General features: G+C 38.4%; 1 protein-coding gene across 2 annotated transcripts in view; it reads left to right on the forward strand.

Moving 5' to 3' along the window:
- LOC119783647 (protein sidekick-1-like) overlaps window positions 1–21,265 on the forward strand; it is a 433,545-nt gene that overhangs the window by 161,362 nt on the left and 250,918 nt on the right. For both annotated transcript variants that reach the window (XM_038285267.1, XM_038285266.1), the window contains exons 2-4: window positions 12,141–12,297; window positions 17,378–17,484; window positions 18,193–18,340. In XM_038285267.1, coding sequence (XP_038141195.1) covers window positions 12,141–12,297; window positions 17,378–17,484; window positions 18,193–18,340 — 412 coding nt within the window. The remainder of the gene's footprint in view (window positions 1–12,140; window positions 12,298–17,377; window positions 17,485–18,192; window positions 18,341–21,265) is intronic.

Below are 21,265 nucleotides of genomic sequence, written 5' to 3' on the forward strand. Positions count from 1 at the left end.
AAGAGGGGGAGTGTGTGATGGCTGCAACTACAGCCACCCAAATGTGGTAACATTCAATCACAACACACACTAAGTCAGAAAGTCTCATTTCATTTATATTGGGATTTCTTTACATTTAGGATTTAATTTACAGAATTTTTGTAAGTCATAACACTGTATTCTAGAATAAGTGCGCACATTTTAGTTTACACTTTTATGTTCTGCTTGATTTAATCTTTGTTTGTTTTTTTTGAGTCACCTCAGTGCTGGCTGCTCCAGTCCTTCAGGAGAACAGAGGTGGAGAAGGGGTGGAGCCAGCCCATTGAAGCTGCAAATTGGTTTACACCACTTCTCATCAGCAAGAGGGGGGGAATGGGATTTTCCTCTGTTAATTTCAGTTAGGTTTTTGTGTGTTTCCCCCTTTGTATCTTCTATGTGGCCTGATCAGCCAGTATTTAAGTTTTCCCTTTGTCTCATGTAGCAGGTCTGTTTGTTTCAGTAGGTCTTTTGTTAGCCTGAGTTAAATTCTGTTACTTTGACCTCTTTTATGGGCCCAACTTTGTGATTTGTTTTTTGTTGACCCAAGTTCTTTGTTTTGGGTTCAATAAAAAGAAGACTTTTTGGATCTAAACCTGTGCCTGATCTTCCTTTGACTGCTCAGACCATCACAAAGGGACTTATTTATTTATTTGCTCCCCTTCAAACGCACACGTCAGAAAGACGGGGTGAAGTGCGACTCTGTGCGAGTTTGGCAGTGAGACGGTGAGCGAGACAGCCGACCCACTAAATCAGTATTCATAGTCTATTGCCAGCCTTATCAGCCCTTTCTCACAGCAGGGATTCAGTTCTATGAAGATAAAGTGATTTTTCTGTAACAAGTGACCCTGTTTATGACCTGACTTAAACAAACACAAGCAAGTTGTACGGGGCCAAAATACACACTGGCCCAATAATTAAACAAGCAGGAGTGAAATCAACAACTCAATCGTTTCTCATATCTCTGCCACATTTTCCCTGCTATTATTTCAGCCTTCTGTAATGCATTTACACCATGGGGGTCCCTCTACATGTTTGAATGCAAACTGGACCACCTTTAAGCCTTTCTTACCACATTTCAAATTTGCTACTCGGGAAAAGAAATCAACAATTTTATTCATTTTGTTTGTCAGTATCTTGACCACATGTTGAGCATAGACAAAGAAGCTCCTATCTTACCACAGCTGCTGCGGTAAACGTTCTGATTAATTTTTATACTTAATACAGCACAGAATACAAATAATGATTTTGTGTCCCATTAGTAGAAGACGTGTCATCTAGCCTAGTTTTCCCCCACTTATATACTCACTGTGAAAGTGCAGAGGGACAAAGAGGAAAGTAGGGAGGTTGGATCTGGGAGGACTATCAGCCCTAGAGATGTAACCCTGCTCCTCCTCTCATCCTTTCATCCCTCCCTCTCCCCTCTATCATAGCGCCCATCTCCTCGGCAAATTGAATTCCTTCCCAGAATCTGCCTAAAAAGCTTCTTAAGATCAGTTTAAGAGAGGAGACAGGCATATGATGTGGCAGGAGAAGAAGTGTGTATTTGAGTCTGTAATAGTGCATGTTCGCCTCTTGACTCTCCTGTGACATTTTGAAGGCCAAGCTGTCTGTTAGGCAACCTTACTCCTAAGGCTGCAGAGGGAACAGACCTTGAACCCCTGCATATTCTGACAGAGATTATCCGAGGGGCAACAGGGATGGTTCTAGACAGACCGGTTGTTGAAAACAGCAGATTTAGAGAAAGGCCGGCTAGAAAACCTGAGTATTGTTTGGAAGAGAGTGACTATTTTATACTTGAGTGACTGAGACAATGAGTAAGAGCAGACAGCATCTGATGGTTGCTGTTCAGTGACCCGTTGCCTTTTCATTTCTGGTTCTCACTATCTATTGTTCCTCGTAGGGAGTCTTTAAATCAGACAGCATGGCTTAAGAGCAGTGAGGGGGATGGTGTGGGAGAGGGTAAGACACTTGTTGTTCTGGCAGGCCATTTTTATAGTTTGTCTCTTCCTCTCACACGAGACAAATTATTTATATAATAATTTTCAAAATAAAATTATCTTACTCAATTCTGCGTTTAATCCTAGTTCCTGATGTCATTGCATTCCATTAAAATAAATGTTATCCCTTAATAGGTCACCTGTGGGGGATGGACGCTGGGGTGTCATCTTGTGGCATAACAGTCCTGGCTTCATATCCTAAGCTAAGGTTATTCTAAATGGAGCTTGTATGTTTTGAATTGAATTGAATTGAAAGCCTTTATTGTCATTGTACACAATACAATGAGATTTGGAGAGCAGCTCCGTAAAAGTGCACACATAAATAACACATACATACGTATACAATACATTAGTGCAAGTCCGAACGTAGGATCAGTATGGTGACAGCTTTAGGAAAGAAGCTATCCCTGAGTCTGTTTGTTCTGGTCCGTATTGACCTGAAGCGCCTGCCTGAGGGCAACAGGTTGAAGAGATGGAACCCGGGGTGGGTGTTATTCCTCAGGATGTTTCTGGCCATACTGAGACAACAGGGGTGGTAGATGGCAGTCAAAGAGGGCAGAGGGCAGCATTTCCACATGGATCTGCAAATACTATTCTTTAATCAAGAATCATGATCGACATTTGTCACCATAATAACCTTTTTTTTTCTGAGATACAAGCTCACAATGCACATAGGTGAAAAAGTACAAGCACACTTAGAGGGTAATGTTTGAATGTTTAAATAATGCTGTATTTTAATAGAATGTGAAATGTAGTATTGAATTGCATCTTGTGCTGAAATAAATTTTCAGCTGGGATGTTTACTGACTGCCCTCACTGCTTTGGAGAAGAAACTTTCACCTGATGCCATTTGTCTTTTAAGCATTGGAGTGGGACAAACACAGCATTGCTTGGGTGGGTTGATTCCTTGGGAGACATACAATGCTCTTATTTGTGGCCTTAAGTAGTTTGTGAGCACCAGAATAGAAGGTCTAGTCCATTTCTACTTCGTAAAAAACAAAATAAACAAAAGAAAAAGCCAACTTGCTGCTCTGTCTTCTTCACCTGGTGGTAGAAGCTCTAAGTCCAGGAGAGGTCAGAGGAAATGTGAATGGCCAGGAGCAGCATGCTGTCCATACACTTCACTACCTCCCAGTGCATGCAGAGAGGAGTATGTGCAGTTCTCCTGGACTTGTTGTAGTCCGCTTGGTGTTACTGCCTTTCAAAATGAGGTTTTTCCTGGTGCACCACTGTGTCAGATTGTGGACTTCCTCTCTATAGTGGGTCTCATCACTGTTACAAATCAGACCCACCACAGTGGTATTATCCGTAAACTTAACAACCTTGTTTGTGGGATGGATAAAAGACAGTTATGTGCAACGAAAATTTAAGAGGGCAGATCTGAGAGCACAACCCCGAGTATTGGATGGGCCGATGGTCCTTATCGGTCAGGAAGTCACCAATCCAGGTGCAATGTGATGGAGTTAAACCAGAATTGCAAAGTCTAAGAGCCAGACTATCAGAAAGGACGATGTTGAAGGCCATACTGAAGTCCACTAATAGCAACCTTACAGGTATCGCAGCCATGTGAAGTGCAAGGTAAGAAGTACAGCATCATCTGTGTGGTGGTTCTCCCTTTAAATGAGATGCAGGCTGTCGAGACATGCAGGGATTGTGCCCTTGATGTACTTTAGGAAGATCCTCTCGATCTTCCCTTCTTGACAGGGGTTAGAGCAACAGCACTGTAATCATTGATGCAAGTTATGGTTGATTTATTTTGCGGGGCACTATGACAGGGATAATCCTAACATTTCCTGACTCCATTAACGTAAACTAAAGTTACATTACTTCTGTGGACCTTTACTTTATTTTGTTACTGGTTATCTAGATCACAACTGACATTGATATATCTTGGTATGTTACTGTACTTCTTACCTTCTTAAAATAATCAAAACACTGTCCTCATTGCAGAGTATAAATATAAGAGATGTTAAGGGGTGCATATAGTGAGCTTGCTGCCTATTATATGGGGATGGAGCAAAATATTTATCAGGCTGTTCTGACTTGAGCAAAACTAATGTAGTTTATTTTCTTTATGGCAACACATTAAGTTCCTACTATATGTGCTATATGTCCAGGCACCAGTGTGGGTAGACAAACTAACAAAATTACACCAATATGGACTAATTTAACTCCAAGTAAATTAAGGTATCTTTCTTAATAGCATAGGTCGTGCTCTAATATATTCGCCCACTGTTCTGGCTTCTACTAAAATAAACCTCAGCAAAAAATTGAAACAAACAACTTTATGGTCTTCTCTGCAAATGATGCTGTGTCATAATTAGAATCCTTTCACTGCATGAAAAGTATGTATTTAGCTTCCATTTGAATAGAGCTCCCAGCCGTGAGACAAGAAAAGCCTGCTTCAAAATTGCATATAGCCTTCTTAACCAGAGAAAGCTACAAGCTGTTCAGGCTGTTTAAATATCAAATGTATCTGTAATGGAGTTAAGGCGATGTCTTAGTGGTGTTAGACAGAAACCGATGGTGTCAATGCAGAAACATTTTACAAATAATGTTAAGACCCTGTTGTCCTTATTCAGATGTAATTTCAGTAACGGTTACATTGTGGAAGGACGGCCAGGAAAGCTCCAGGGAAGGAACTATGTAGTTCATAGTGATAACAAAGGGCACATTAGCACCATTATTGCCTTGACACTTATATTAGGTTTTCCAGATTAACAAGATTCCAGAAATGTTCATATTGTCTTGTAGGTCCTGGAGAATACAGAGAAGCTTCAATCTAGTGTAAAATATTGCAGCTTCAATTAAAATGTTAATGAAAACGTCTCATTCACCCATTGTCTAGAACAGATTAGAATGAGATCAATATTGGCTTATATTTTCAGAAAGTACTTGACATTCCTAAATATTCAACAGAAGCAGTTATATTTGTATTTATGTCAACTTGGTCAACACCAAACGTTAAGCAACCTAAACAAAGAAATAAGTTTATGTTCCTACAAGTGCATTTCGACCTGCAGGTATACTGTTGTTTCTAAATATACTGACGGAATTGACGCAATGCCAATTGAAATATCGCTTCGCCTAAGTGGAAATGCAAGCCAATGAAAACAAAGCGGCAGCAAACTCAGTATAGTTTCAATTGCTACACGGTGAATCACATTACCTGAGACATTTAATGAGGCTTTTGCCTGATTAACAAACAGTAATGCAAAGGCAACAGGGGAATTTGATTGCCACATTAAGTCAGTAAAATTACTTTAAGTCAGTAACAGACTGAATCAACCTTAAAGCCCACATTATAACAGACAGAGGAGAATTAATGGACATTGATGTTAGCTGTGAGTGAATCTAGTAAATAAATGAGAGGAGGGGGAAGATTATGCATGTTTTTTATCACATATATAATTAGACTCTACAAATATTCAAAAACCCATGCCAGCACGTTTTCTTTGACATTACCACACCTCTTTACAATTTATCAAGAAACACAAGCTAAATGTGAGCAAACAATGCCACTATGAGTTTTGTTTGCTACCTTTGTACAGACAAGCAAGCGGTAGCTCTGCCTCCATGCTGTCTGCTGCAGGCTTTCGTTCATCTTCCACATTTTCCAAGATTCTCTTTTGGTTTGGAAATAGAATTAACTTTGTTCCAGTCTCTAAATACCTTGGCTACTGAAATCTGCATGATCTCAACTGAAAAATCTTTGCCTTTTTGTTATATATTTTTTTATCTAAATTGTCAAGTCCTCTAAGCCTTCCTAGTGTAACATCTTTGTAGTGCACTTCTACAGGGGAACAAAGTTTTTAAGTATTTGACAAATGAAGATTGCTGATTGGTCAGGTGCTGATCAATTGCATTACAAGTAAAGAAAGCAGGCAAAAAGTTAAGTTGGAAAAAAATACTTGTTTACCACATGATACTAATATGAAAACAATTATGCATGAAATGTTAGCATCATCTCTGATTTTGAAATATCACATTAACCAAAGAGAAAGTAAAAAATAAAGAAAGGTTTTACCTCTTGACATTAAATTCAGAGATCAAGGAAGATTGTGTGAAATGGTGGTCACATAACTTGGACTAAAGTAGACTTTAGACTCAACTTATGTTTGGAGACTTGTGACTTGATTTAGACTTTAACAAAATACGTTGAATGGATTTTGAATAGGCTTGATTTTTTATTTAATATTTTACTTAAAATCTAAAGTTTAACAAAGACTTTATTTAGAAAGTGTGCACAATTAATTCATTTCACTCATCTCATATTAACAGACACAGACTGTTTGTCTCTTTCCACATTCTGTACAGATGTGAGAGTGAGCTGCATTACGGCTAATGAAATGAATAAGATCAAAATTTCATACAAATATACTCAAGACAAGTACAAAACTTAGAATAAATTGCAAAATCTAAAGAAAGCAAAAACGGAATCACAGATGCAGATAGAACAACTTCTAAGTCCCACTGGCTAAACTTTGGACATTGGTATTTTTGGTGAATAAAACTAAATTTCTCTTATCATCAAATTATTCATTTCTACTACATAGTTCTATTGCTTTTAAAAATAAATGCAAATTTGAAAAAAAATTGCACGTGGTAGATTATTCAAATTTAACATAAATAAAAAAAAAATTTGAATAGAAACTCAAAGAACTTAAAATTCTAAGTTGCAGAAGATTCTGCAAGTTGCAGAAAATTTAAAATCTTTCACAAACAAACACAGGAACACTGGATTCAAGTATAATGTTGGACACCAAAGTCTTTATTGACAGCCATTTTCTATAGAAATCAAGTATTATAGATAAACCGTTATGGGGACAAGCGCAACCAACAAATGTTTCTCCCCTTCATCCATCCACATGCTCACATACTGTACACAACCTCATGCATACACCCACGAAAACAAAGTCTCATATAAATCTGTTTCTCATTGAACACGTCGCTCTTAGAAACAGAGAAAGTACCTATTTTTCTTAAAACAGAAGGGTTGTGGTGAAACAGAGAGACAAATCAGAGGCTGTAAGACATCTATTGGGATGAATGTATAACCTGAGAAAATCTCACAGTAAGGACAAGAGGATTGCCAAAGTTGCACTAAAATGTTTATATGGGAAATGTCTTGTAGTCTTTAAAAAAAAGTTCAGGATTACTGGAATTGTATTATTTGAATTGAATAAATTCGCATTACTTAATTGAAAATTTTACAGTCTCCATGACACGAGTGAGAATAATTAAACGTCTCACTTGAGGGCATTTTCTGGGCTGGCAATCAACTTGCATTGGTTTAATTTTCATTTCCTTTCATTAAAGATCGTTGTGATCCTCCTTTTTCAGAGGTTCTGGCACCTGCCATTCCTAAGCTGCACACACTAAGACCCTCTGAGAAAGCATTTCGTTTTTACATTACTTAAAACTACAGCATTTCAGTTTCCCTTCTTGACATTGGCAATTCTTTGATCAGACTGTTAAAAATACACTCCTGGACCTGCAATACTAGAGTCAAACTCTTTGGTTGCCAAATAGACTTTTTATAATTGCATACGCCCATTAAGGTACAATGCCCGCTGATCAGAAACAAATATTTCACTAATACAGTATATCTAAATATTGTGTAAAACCTGTAAGTGAAAATGTCCAAACCCTGATTTGTAAGGAGTTTACAAGAGCTTCACAGACAGCTCGTGAAAAAATGTCTCTACATGTTTCAGCGTGCTCATAACTTACAAAAAGCTCATACAAAACGTACCCATAACTTAGCCAACCTTAGTATTTATGCCAGCTTTTTTGCCAGATTTTTCGTACATCATACATAGGCTGGTCTAAATTGTGATGGTATGACAAGGGTTTAAGATACAGTTGCTTTTGTTCTCCTTATCTGGTTGACACCAGATGGCACACTTGACACCATTTTAAGCCTCTTTCCTGATGAAATTAGTGAGTTAACGCATGTTTTTAAACATGGCTCGACCTGCTAACAATCGGCATTTGGCTCCCCTTCCTCTTGCAAAAAGAAGACGGGTTTAACCCCCCCGCTGGCAAAATGTGGGGCCTCTGTCCCCCCGCAGCTGCGTGTCTGTTAACACCATCATGATGAGTTAGCCTCAATGATATTATCCATGCTACAGAAATCAAGAAAGTAAATAATGGAGAGAAACATGTAAGGAAGTTGGGGCATAATAAGTGTACTTTATTGTTTCTCTCTTTCGTCCCTCCTAATCCCTCCCACCAGAGCTGCTCCATGTACACTATATTGCCAAAAGTATTTGCTCACCTGCCTTGACTCACATATGAGCTTAAGTGACATCCCGTTCCTAATCCATAGGGTTCAATATGACGTCGGTCCACCCTTTGCAGCTAGAACAGCTTCAACTCTTCTGGGAAGGCTGTCCACAAGGTTTAGGAGTGTGTTTATGGGAATTTTTGACCATTCTTCCAGAAGCGCATTTGTGAGGTCGCACACTGATGTTGGACGAGAAGGCCTGGCTCTCAGTCTCCGCTCTAATTCATCCCAAAGGTGTTCTATCGGGTTGAGGTCAGGACTCTGTGCAGGCCAGTCAAGTTCATCCACACCAGACTCTGTCATCCATGTCTTTATGGACCTTGCTTTGTGCACTGGTGCACAGTCATGTTGGAAGAGGAAGGGGCCAGCTCCAAACTGTTCCCACAAAGTTGGGAGCATGGAATTGTCCAAAATGTCTTGGTATGCTGAAGCATTCAGAGTTCCTTTCACTGGAACTAAGGGCCAAGCCCAGCTCCTGAAAAACAACCCCACACCATAATCCCCCCTCCACCAAACTTTACACTTGGCACAATGCAGTCAGACAAGTACCGTTCTCCTGGCAACCGCCAAACCCAGACCCGTCCATCAGATTGCCAGATGGAGAAGCGCGATTCGTCACTCCAGAGAACGCGTCTCCACTGCTCTAGAGTCCAGTGGCGGCGTGCTTTACACCACCGCATCCGACGCTTTGCATTGCACTTGGTGATGTATGGCTTGGATGCAGCTGCTCGCCCATGGAAACCCATTCCATGAAGCTCTCTGCGCACTGTTCTTGAGCTACATGAAGTTTGGAGGTCTGTAGTGATTGTCTCTGCAGAAAGTTGGCGACCTCTTCGCACTATGCGCGTCAGCATCCGCTGACCCCGCTCCGTCAGTTTACGTGGCCTACCACTTCGTGGCTGAGTTGCTGTCATTCCCAAACACTTCCATTTTCTTATAATACAGCTGACAGTTGACTGTGGAATATTTAGGAGCGAGGAAATTTCACGACTGGATTTGTTGCACAGGTGGCATCCTATCACAGTTCCACGCTGGAATTCACTGAGCTCCTGAGAGCGACCCATTCTTTCACAAATGTTTGTAAAAACAGTCTGCATGCCTAGGTGCTTGAATTTATACACCTGTGGCCATGGAAGTGATTGGAACACCTGATTCCAATAATTTGGATGGGTGAGCAAATACTTTTGGCAATATAGTGTATATCGAATGTACAGTAAACAGAGTTGTTTCAGCTTGTTAGATCTGTCTTGGCTAGCATGGTGTGTTGACATCAGTACGTTTCGCTCAATGGTGTCACGTAATCTAGCGGATCAACATTTTTCTACAAAGCGTGCACTAATCTTTCATTATTAGGAAAATCAACGTCGATTTAACAGCTGGCCAGTAAATCATTGCACTCCTGATGGATGGATGGATGGATGGATGGATGGATCTATTTATCGATTGATAAATAGACAGACAGACAGTACAACAGGTATTATTACTATGGATGATGGCTGTAATCATCCTTGTCGGAATTATTAAGGTCTATTATGAAAATATAGAGGAATGTGTTGGTTTTTTTTAATTTATTTTCTTCTGTATGTCAACTATATTTCACTGTATGGTCTCAAACATTATCTTTACAATTTCTTGGTCCTAAACTATATATGTTAAAGACAAAAGAGATGCTAAAGGGAAATTTATGTCAAAGTAAGCTCAAATTATCAAAAAAATAGAGAAATGGAACCTGTTATCTTAAGTTGTCCCACTGTTCATACATGCTATAGCAGTTAAGCTTGCTACTTTTGTCCAGCATTATGTGTGGATAACAGAACCACATAGTCAGTGGCTGCCGATTTTCCAGTTGATCCTGGCCTGGTTACATGGTGAGAGGTCCAGTACCTTGGTGCTGTGCACAAGCACTTTGGCCTTGATGCCAGTGCGCCGTGTGATGAAAAGCCAGCTCTCAGTACCTGAGCCAAGAGTTAAAGACTTGATCACATTGTTTAGACAGCAGCTGCAGCTGAGCCATTTTGCAGTTGTACCTTGCAAGGCTGGCCAAGTTGATTTCTACATGCTAATCAGAAGATTCCACTTAGGGGCCATTAGAGACTGCATGAACACAACACTATGAAGTGTTTTTGGTTTGATTTTTTTTTCACAGCTGAGGAGGAGGCTGCAGTTTATACTTCCATGAACAATGTTTTTTATATGTTTTTAATAGGTTGAAATTTAAAAAGATCTTCTCTAGTTTGAAGTCAGGATATAAGGGGAGTCTACAAAGTTTCCCCTATTTGGATCTAGTACTAGCAATTGATTACAGAGCTGCCTGATACTCTGTATTTCTCTCATTTATAATAAAGGTAAAATCAGCTGTTTGAATAAAATATTATATTTTCATTCACCAAAGAGAAAGGGGGGGGAAAAAAATCTTTGAATCTTAATATGTTTTATCCAAATAAAAAACAGGTAATCTGGTAATCTAATTTGAAAATCTCACTGTGGAATGTTATGCAATCTCATTCTGCTCAGACTTTATGTTTCAAATTAAAGTAAAAACACACACACACACATTTAAATACATTTACACATTTAAATATATATATATATATATATATATATATATATATATATATATATATATATATATATATATATATATATATATATATATATATATATACTTTTTAGGCTCTTTCAAGTTTGTTAATTTCATTGTATCTATTAATCTTAGGGTGCATTTACACCATGAACAATAAAGACCAGGGTGGAAAGAAATACAAAGAAATATGTATATACAGATATGGGGACATCGCTTTATTGCTCCTTTGATGCCTAGAGTCCTTTTTGAAGCCTTTAAATTAGTTTTCTTATCTGGTTTGACATTAGCCAAATATCACCTCAAAACATTGTTATGAACTGTGCAGATTCCAGGTGGAAACATCAAGCTAAAATATTTAAAAAAGAAAGCTGACATTGGTATGTTATGAAAACAGTCTTGGTCAGAGGCTTTGTATATTATTTATTTGATTGTATCAAAGCAATTCATATTTACTCTGTTGTTATAAAGCATTATTACACACCATAACAGCAGGTAACTATATGACCTCAGTTATGTGATAAACATGTGAAAGAGAAAAGATCCAAGTGAACAAAGGCTGCTATTGCAACCAGTAATGATGTTAATAATTATAATACAATTGTAAAAAGAGTTTTGAATTAAACTCACAATCAAATTGTTCAGCATTGCTCTATATAAGAATTGCATACCTTTAACTATTTTCCTTGCTTAATTATGGTTAGGAACAAGTGCAATTGAAAAAAAATTCTGTAGGTTTATTATTTTCTTCAGGAAAGAATATAATCCTTTATAATTCCACAGCAGGGACATTTGCCCTAGTGTTTAAACAATCCCTTTGGAAGCAGAGTGCTGCCACACTGAGTAGTTAAAGGGGAGCATTCTGGGATCAGGGGTTCTTCCTCTGCGGCTCATAGGGAAACTATGAGGTTTGAACCAGCAATACAAACACCAGGCTCTCTTAACACTGGGCTACTATTTCAGAAGTAATAGAAATAATATTTTAAACATCTATATGAGCTGGTTTTTATGCATTTGTTGTCTCTGATTATTTTTTTTCATTAGTACAATTACAAGTACAGGTATCATCATACGTTACTGAACTTTCCCACACTATCATCAGTTATGCCAGTTGTTCAACACTCAGTTTATTTTACTTTTATTTAATCTTCTTATTAATGAATGCAGTATGAATACCATGTTTTCCTACATAATCAATGTATAACTTTACAGCCAGGTAACTAGTTTCCTTCACTTGTGTTTCTGTGTCAATCAGAAGTGGCTCCCTACTTGCAAGGAGGAGAACGGGGGCAGCAGGTGGTGATGGAGGGAAACAGGCTGGTGCTGACCTGTCCAGCCGGAGGCAGCTGGCCTCTGCAGTACAGCTGGACTCTGAACAACACTAACATCACAGAATGGACACCTCAGTACAGGTTGGTTGTCACTTACTTTCTCTCTATTTATTTTCTACAGAGTTTTCTCATTCTGAATATAATAGTTACAGTATAGTTAGAGAAGGTCAAAGCTTTTAAACAGTAAAGTCAAAGAGAGGTTAATAGAGTTGCATTAATCCCATACATATGTATATGCATTGGGAAAAGAGGAGTAGCATCAATCGATACTTCAGAGCCAAGTCTTTGCTTTTTGTACACCCGCTCTCCGCTGCCTCTTTCTTCATGTCCCTGTGTGAATTGAAGGTAAAATCTAAGCCTTTCGGCACAACTGCAGCTGTGAAACAAAATTGTCTTCCACATCATTCAGAAACAGAAGGAATCTTGGGAACACATACACACTGAGGAAGGCAGCGGTTGAGCCAGCATTTTGTAAGCAGACAATTGTCTAAGCTAGGAGGCATTGTTTAGCACTGGACTATTCTCAGCCTTCTGGCCACTTCAGATGGGTGAGTCAGACCTATACTAAATTGGCAAGGCATTGTGAACATGAGTGTGGAGGCCACATACAGACACTATACACCTGTAACCACTTTATAGCCTGTATATTTACAGTTTTTGCTCAACCTCATGTTGAATTGGTTTGTTTGTTTTTTTTTTACTACATGATATCAGGCTTATTTCTTTGTTAGGATTCTTGTTGTAGTTGTTCAGGAGGTAATGTTGTTTGCTCGGGAACATTTTTACTACTTGTCTCGTTTTTGGATCGAAAAAAATTTACCCTAGGACCAGATGCTAAATAAGAAAACATCAAAAGATGAAAAAGATATCTAATTAATAACTTGAGAATTTTTAGTGCATTCACCACAGTGGACAAAACCTCTGCTAATCACTTCCCTTTACTTTGATGCTATATTCTTCACCAGACATTGGTGAAGAATATATTTTGTTGAAAAGATTTTGCAGTTCTGAAAGTTTAAATCCCCCTCCCACACCTATACGTGTTTATTTCCTTGAGCCACAAGGGGTGCTATTGCTGTATTTTATCCACTCTCATACAGTTTGCTCTAAAACCTTTAAGTTGGTGGATGATAGTTTGTAAGTCTTGCAACTATGTATATAAAACTTTATCTCTCAAAAGCAGTCTATGAATGGGGTGTGAGCAAATCAAATCTAGTTTTCAACTCTACTTGTTTCCTATGTAGATCTGAGTATTTATTTTGAGTGCACTGTCTATCAAGTCCAGTTGGGTGAATTAGGTCTTTTCGCTGCCTATTTGATTCATGTTTCATGCAAGCACTGTAGGAAATATAACGTTTATGCAAGGCTGTCCTACATGCTCACCCCCAAGTCAGCTATCTTTTTCCTCGCATGCACACTTTCAGATGTGTGTGTGGTGTGCTACAGTTTAAGACAGTCATTAAACCTCATCTTTCTCACCACGGTTCTTTGAAAATGCCCGAGATTCGTAAGAGAAAAGTGTATCAGAAGAAAAGATAGGCCTTAGAAGAGGCAGAGATATCCCGAATCCTCGGGAGCTGGTACAGGGTTGAGAATGTGCGGATCTTTTAAAAAGTTCTAGAAAATCCTCTACATTACCTATTGCATCAGATAAGAGTGTGGAATTGAATTACTATTGCCTGTTTCCACGGGTAAGTCCAGGGAAGGACATAGACAATATAAGAGGGGCACGGTCAGAAATTGCAATAAGTTAGTGAACCAATTAAAGAAGTTGACCATCAACATAAAGTAATCCATTCTGGAATATGTGTGGTGGACTCGTAAAAAGAATTGGTATTCTCTGTTAGTGGGATGCAAGAAACACCAGATATCACCAACATCAAACTCTCAAAGGAAATCACGAATAAGACTTGCTGACCTACCGGCTACCTACCATGACTTACCATGCTAGGGTTGGTGGAGGACCTAAGATGGATCCAGCCGTTTCACTGTGTGGTGTGGAGGCTGCAGCGCCTCAGACTGGAAGAAGGTGAGGAGAGTAGTGAAAACAGCAGAGAAGATCATTGGGTTCCTCTTCCCTTCATTAAAGACATGTCATCCCAGCACTGCGTGTCCCAAACCCTTACCATTATAAATGACCCCTCACACCCCCACCATGGACTGTTCTCTCTGCTGCCTTCTGGGGAGAGACTTTGAAGCATTGGATGCAGGTCCAGCAGATTCCAGAACAGCTTCTTCCCCACTGCCATTAGACTGTTGTATAAAATGGGGTTTTAAAGGAGAATTCCGGTTTTTAACACTTTTAGCCCATTTTCTGTAGTGTCCAGGATGAAATCGAATGATCGACACCAAAATTTTGACAATTGGTCCTGTCTCTGCTTTTTGGCTCATGCAGAATCCCCCCCTGGCTGCTACAGAATGGCTTCCATAGTGCATGTCCGATAATGTCCTTAAAACAACCTTAAACGTTCTTTTTTTAAAATATGCTACTCACCGGATCGTCAGCGCTGTTCAATGACGTTCCAAAAAAAGTTTCGTGAAGAAAAACCGTTCCAGTCTTGTTTTATTTAGCATTTTGTAAATCCCAGAGCTATTTTTTCCGATACATCACAACCGCTTATAAACTTCCGCTTCCCGTTCGAATCTGAAGCGTTGCACACTCCAGACCACTAGTTGGCGACAATGTCTCTATATACTCCTCCTCAGTATATTCCGGTTCAAAACGGTATCCTCTACCGTCAAACTCAAAGTCCAATATGTCCTCATTAAGAATCCACCTTTCGTATTCCATTTTCAGAGTTTTTTAAAGTGTTTAACAGAGACGTTAGCACCTCGACGTCGGAGTACACAGAGTGAAGCGAAAAGACTACAACTAAGTGTAGTGTTTTCCCCATTTCCGTTTCCGGTGGCGGAGGGATATTGACTATTCCAACAGAACTCAATGGGATTTACAAAATGCTAAATAAAACACTACAGGAACGTTTTTTCTTCACGAAACTTTTTTTGGAACGTCATTGAACAGCGCTGACGACCCGGTGAGTAGCATATTTAAAAAAAAGAACGTTTAAGGTTGTTTTAAGGACATTATCGGACATGCACTATGGAAGCCATTCTGAAGCAGCCAGGGGGGGATTCTGCATGAGCCAAAAAGCAGAGACAGGAGCAATTGTCAAAATTTTGGTGTCGATCATTCGATTTCATCCTGGACACTACAGAAAATGGGCTAAAAGTGTTAAAAACCGGAATTCTCCTTTAAGAAGAAAAAAAAAGTGCTGAATGTTGGAACTTTAAATAATATACCAGTCTTGTGTTTACATTTTATCACTGCTGCACTTTAAAAATGGAAATGTCTTGAGAGCCATACTGAATGAAATGTAATTTTGTAAACACTGTGTGTGTACAAAATGACAATAAAGTCTGTCTAAGTCTAAGTAAGTCTAAAAAGGCTATTTTAAAGATGTTGTTCCATTAAGTCTCTTTAAAGAAACCCTCTTTATTTATATTATATTTAAATCAAGTGGCTTGTTCAGTAATTACATTGTCCTTGATTTTTGCCATGAAAATACTATTTTTTTTTTTATGTTACAATACTAATGAGGTTTTGTTTTCCCATCCAATTACACCCCTGACTTGAAAGTTTGAATTTCAAACTATTTCACTGATTATCCTACAAAGGGTTAACAGACACACTCTACTTAATGCTTAGCTCTGAAATAAAATGATATAAACCACAATAGAAGAACAGATGGATTTTTCTCAAGAGATGGATTCACCATATTTATTAAATGTCTGGCACAGAGTTTCCTCCTCGAGTCAAAGCTTTTTTAAGCTGTCTTTCAGTGGTTATCTTATTAGTTCAACAGCCTTTAGTTGGGAGGTTTAGATGTGTGCTTTACTCTTTTTATTGTAAGATAAACAGCTGAACAGTGCTCCATAAGGTATGTAAAGCGTGGGAAATTCTTTTATAACCTCACTCTGGTTTTTACTCACCAACAACCTCATCCCTGACCTGTCTGATGTTTTCCTATATCTTCAGGATGATGTTTATTCATTAATATTTTCCAGGAAACCTCAGAGGCTTCTGCAGAACAGCTGCATTTATACTGAGGTTGTATTAAAGTAGATGGACCAGATGACTACAGAATCTGTTGGTGGATTCAATTTAGCACAACAAGATTTTATGTGTGACATCTTTTGAATGCATTGTATCATGTTCCTTTTACATTAGAATTGGATACAAAATGCACTGTATGTACATCGCAGAAGCCTACTTATTGTTAGTCTGTGTAAAACCATTAGAAAAATACTTTCAAGTTTTTGGTTTTATTTGACAAAATGTTCAAAGAAATTATAGGGGGTATGAATACTTTTGCAAAACATTTCTAATGAATAAGTTCTATTTTAAGACAGAACTGAATTTTGTGTAGTGAAAAAAAACATTTGAAATGTCTGTTAGAAATGTGATGGCAGGCTGACAGAGATAGAGAGATTCAGCATTAGACAGCTTCCAACATGAAAATCTGTTTCTGGATTAGAGTTGCTGCGTAATGTGTCATTCCTGATTCAAACAGAGCTGTCTGTGCGCCTTTGATGTACATGTGTGTCTGCTTGTCTGTGCGTGCGTTGGTGTTTGTGTATGTTGGCAGTATACACCAACAGCCTGGGAGTTAAGTACTTGGCTGCTCTGGTATTCATAATGAGCCCCAAAGCGATGTCCAGTTTGACTGTGTCTATCCAGTTCCTGTGTATATGCCTGAGTGTGTGCGTACGTCTATGTGTGTCTCTGTGTGTTTGTCCAGCATGGCACCAACCTACATCTGATGCCAACTCTCCCATTAGTGAAGCACTGTGCATTAAAACCCCATTAACAGTCCTTCTCGGGACCAAATACATGGATGCAGTTAAAAAAAACTGGGGAAAAAAACCCTCAAAATAATCAGGGCTAGACATAAGTTTGTACACAAACGGTACACAGATGAAACCCAGCAGCATAGATGATCTATTTTCTTTATCAAGGTTATGGATGCGTATGGCCAAAAGGACCCTCCATCTTCTTTTATGACTCTCTTGTTAAGCCCTGTTTTTGTGTCTATTTTCCATTATTCTGGGAAAAAGTGCACTGATTCTCAGAGCTCTGTTCTCTATTTGTGTCATCCTCTAGGTTGTCTATGGCGTCTCTGAGGAGAACTGATGCTGGCCTGTATCAGTGCATGGTGAGAAACAGGATGGGAGCTGTAATACACAGGAGAACAGAGGTGCATGTTGCCTGTAAGTATATATACTTACTGTCACATAGATCAGCTCTGCAATTACAGCTACACACCAGTTTAATAGATTTAAGTAAAAATAAAACAATTTGGGGTTATGCATGTTAATTTCACATTTGGTGCTAATAAAACTTTGAAAACTCCAAGTACAGATTCAAGGCTTTCATTTTTCTTTTCAGTTTGCCATCAGTAGGGAAAGATTTAACACCATAAAATGAAGTGAAATCTCAGACGGCAAACCATTTAAAAGGATAAGCTGTAGAGTTTAGTCATGAGCTCCGATCCTGACTGTTCAAAAAGTGCTCGGAGGGGGCCGGACCCGCTCAATTATAGATATTTTGCAGTAAATTGTAGTTCGCAGGTGGATCACTTTGACAAATGGGTCTTATTTGCATTAGAACAGATAATGTTGCAAAGGATTTGACATGAGCTTGGAATTAAATGAAATGTTCATGCTGTGAAATTGTAAAAAATATTTTAGCATTATTCTCACGTTCACAAATCTGTAGGTATTCCGTGTTTATCACACTGTTACAGTTCTCCTCTGTGTGCTTAAAATCTGTTGTTGGGACGCCAGCACCACTAACCTCCACCTGCTTTGTTGATAGGTTTTCGTAACAATCTGATCAGATATTGTCCAAATATGTGTTTGTTGAGTCTTTACTGATGCTAAATTTATTTCTCTCTCGTCTCCCTTTTTTCTTCCAAGTTCTGGGAAACTTCACTTCTGGAGAGCAGAGAAAGACGGCAACTCAGGGCCAAGCAGTCATCATCAGCTTGCCTCCTTTAGCTTCTTTTCCTAAACCCGTGGTCACATGGTACAAAGATGGACACAAGATCATCCCCAGTAACAGAATGTATGTTGGCTTTTTTTTCCCACCCTCTCTTTGCTCTCTCTCTTTTCTCTGATCGCATAGTGGTTTTGTGCTGCATGCATTTCAAGGGCTTTTTGTATCTAACAAGACACAGCTTAAGATAACATCAGAATTTAACGTTTCCCCTCCCTCAGCCGTGTATTAATTAGTGCACTCTGGAAGCACAAAAGTTCTTCTAAGTCGTGGGATGGCAGTTGTCATGAATAATAAGCTGTTTAGATAACTGACCGTTTTAATTATAACTGACCAAGGAAATTATTAATAGAAGATAAAACTAAAATCTCTATGAAGCAAATCTAGAAGCCTATTAAACAGATTTGTTGCAGGGAAGATGTTCTTTTGTATAAATGTGTAGAACAGAAATGTGAGGGGGTCCTTAGATGTCTCCTGTAGATATATTTCACAGCCTTTATGTTTAATGCCATTGTCGGGCTCCTTTTGAAATGCCTCCAATTTGCATATTTCTTAGTTGCTGTAGATACACAGAATAGAATAAAGAATAAAAATCACAGTGTTTTAATAATAATAGGGGTATTTAAAACAGAAAAAGGCAGGAAATTGTATTTTTTCTGACTAGCAGCGTTTAGTTTTGGAATGTGTAAATTTATTAGATCATCCATGTGGGAAAGTTTGTTGAAACAGTTTCATTTAAATTTTTCTGTTTTTTTTTTTTTTTTTACCTTAAGCATACATAACAAGACAAATCAATAGTTGAAGTAATTTTGACAAAACATTTAAGGCTATGTTCAGTTAAGTTAAACAAATGCCTGAGTCAGGCTGACTTTGGTATCACATATGGATAAAAAAAATATTTTCCCCTCTGTCACCTTAATGAGCTGACGCAGAGCTTTGCATTTGTGGAGTGCAATTATGTTGCCGCTCAAAAAGTCTGTCTGTATTGAAAAGGTGTTTACTACCAGAGCATGACCAGTACACTTTATTAGCCCCCTTCTGCTTAGCTATGCGCTGTTAGCCATGCAGGAAAAGAAAACCCCTCATGAGAATCCAGACATTGAATATGTGGAGTATGTTAAGGCAGTAGATTCAGAGGAAATCATTGTTTCATCTCCATGGTAAAATGAAAGCTCACATTTTGTGTTTAAGGGCTTATGTGACTTTTACCCCTTTTATTTTTAGTTGTTTCAGACATGTTTGGCATAATATTTCCCCTAAGTTTTATGATTTGAATAAATAAAATAAAAAAATTAATAGTGCTGATGCCTAGTTTTTCAAGGTGGGTATACTGTGACCATCCAGTATATTTCCATCCAAACAGTATATGGTGTTGATTTTTGATTGTAATAAGGCCTTTGTTTTTATAATAAAAATACTTTTTCTAAGAAGATACAAAAAACAACCTAAGGCCCCTAAAAAGTTTAGATATAGAGGACAACACTTGATATAACAAAAAACAACATTCCTTTTATCCACCATTTAAATACCTTTTATCAAATAAATCTACTCAGTGGAGATCAGTGACATAAAATATGTATTGGCTACGAAAGTCCACAAAAAATACTTGTAGATCTTTTTTGTTATAAAAAGCCAGGGAAATTCAAGTGAGAAAAGTAAAAGTGAGTTAATTTACCTTACTTCACACTGGTGTGATTATAAATACCAATGTGTAGTTTTAAGTTTGCAAAATATGAGATATATTTGTTCAAGGTATCTCCAGCTTTTCAGCTATTGACGGCTAGAAATACACATGAGCCGCCCAGCAACCCTGTATTGATAACTGGTAATGATGGATGGATGGATAGATGGATGGATCGAGGGTTGGTTGGAGGGAGGGAAGGATGGACAGACGGCTCAACCAATCTATTCGGCTCTGTTTACATAGCCACTATAAAAGCTAAGAAAAAAGTCCCCCTACATTCAGGTTTCCTTGTGGTTAGGATGGCAAAATGCTCCTCTAGAAGCTCCAAATCTCCTCTCCTGATTTCCTCATGAAGCCTTCATAAATCCCGGAGGGTAAAATGTTACCAAGGCTGTTTTGCTTCAACAAAGCCCTGACATCACCACTGATTTGTGACACTTATCTTTTATATTGATCATTACATTGGTGTTCATGGCTGTTTTCTCATTTGTTGTGTTGTGGTTATTTGTACTCCATCACCTGCTATTCTATACCGGAGGAAATGGGAAAGGACTCATTTGCTGCCAAAGATCTTAGTACATTCTTAGTTTGCTGGAGCTCAACGTGATGTTCATTGTCATCCCTAATGAAATTACATTCACAAGACACAGAGGGAACTGATAAGCCATGAAAAGATGGACCAGGAGAGCACGTGCTAACTAAAACAGCCTAATGGTTTGTAAAAATGGATACTAATCTTGGGGCTTTATCAGTGCAATCTTTGCATATTTTAGGTCGTTTTACACAAAGATGTTCAACGTCGTATACCTGCGTATAAGGTGAAATACACTTTTGTATCAAACAGTGAATAAAAAGTTATGAGTAAGCAGCTTTAATGAGCCAAAAGAGGAGGACATCTAGATTAGTTTTTTATTTTTCCTTTTTAGTTTTGGAATTGAAAAAAGGGATTCCCAATCAGGAGTTTCCAAAGTTTTCTTTTTTTCAGATGAAATTAAGCAATGTTTGTTTCTGATTTTGGATTTCCCATCTCAAAACCAAATTTGAATGGCCAACATCTACATGGACAGCGATTGTCACCTTCACATGAAATTTACATCTCCCCCTCATACAGACGAGTTCAAACAAAATGATGGATTGATTGTTGCAGCCGCCAGAGTGATGAACCACACTGTAGCTGTTTATGAAAGTAAAGAGAGGGCTGAGCCAAACATAAACTTTCAGCTTACCTGTTGACAATCAAACACTCAGCTATAATCTGGAACTGTGAATAAAAAGGAAGAAATTAGATTGTGAATATAAACACACAAAAT

The sequence above is a fragment of the Cyprinodon tularosa genome, unplaced genomic scaffold, assembly GCF_016077235.1.
Source record: "Cyprinodon tularosa strain WSP-4 unplaced genomic scaffold, ASM1607723v1 ctg21, whole genome shotgun sequence".
NCBI classification, from domain to species: domain Eukaryota; kingdom Metazoa; phylum Chordata; class Actinopteri; order Cyprinodontiformes; family Cyprinodontidae; genus Cyprinodon; species Cyprinodon tularosa.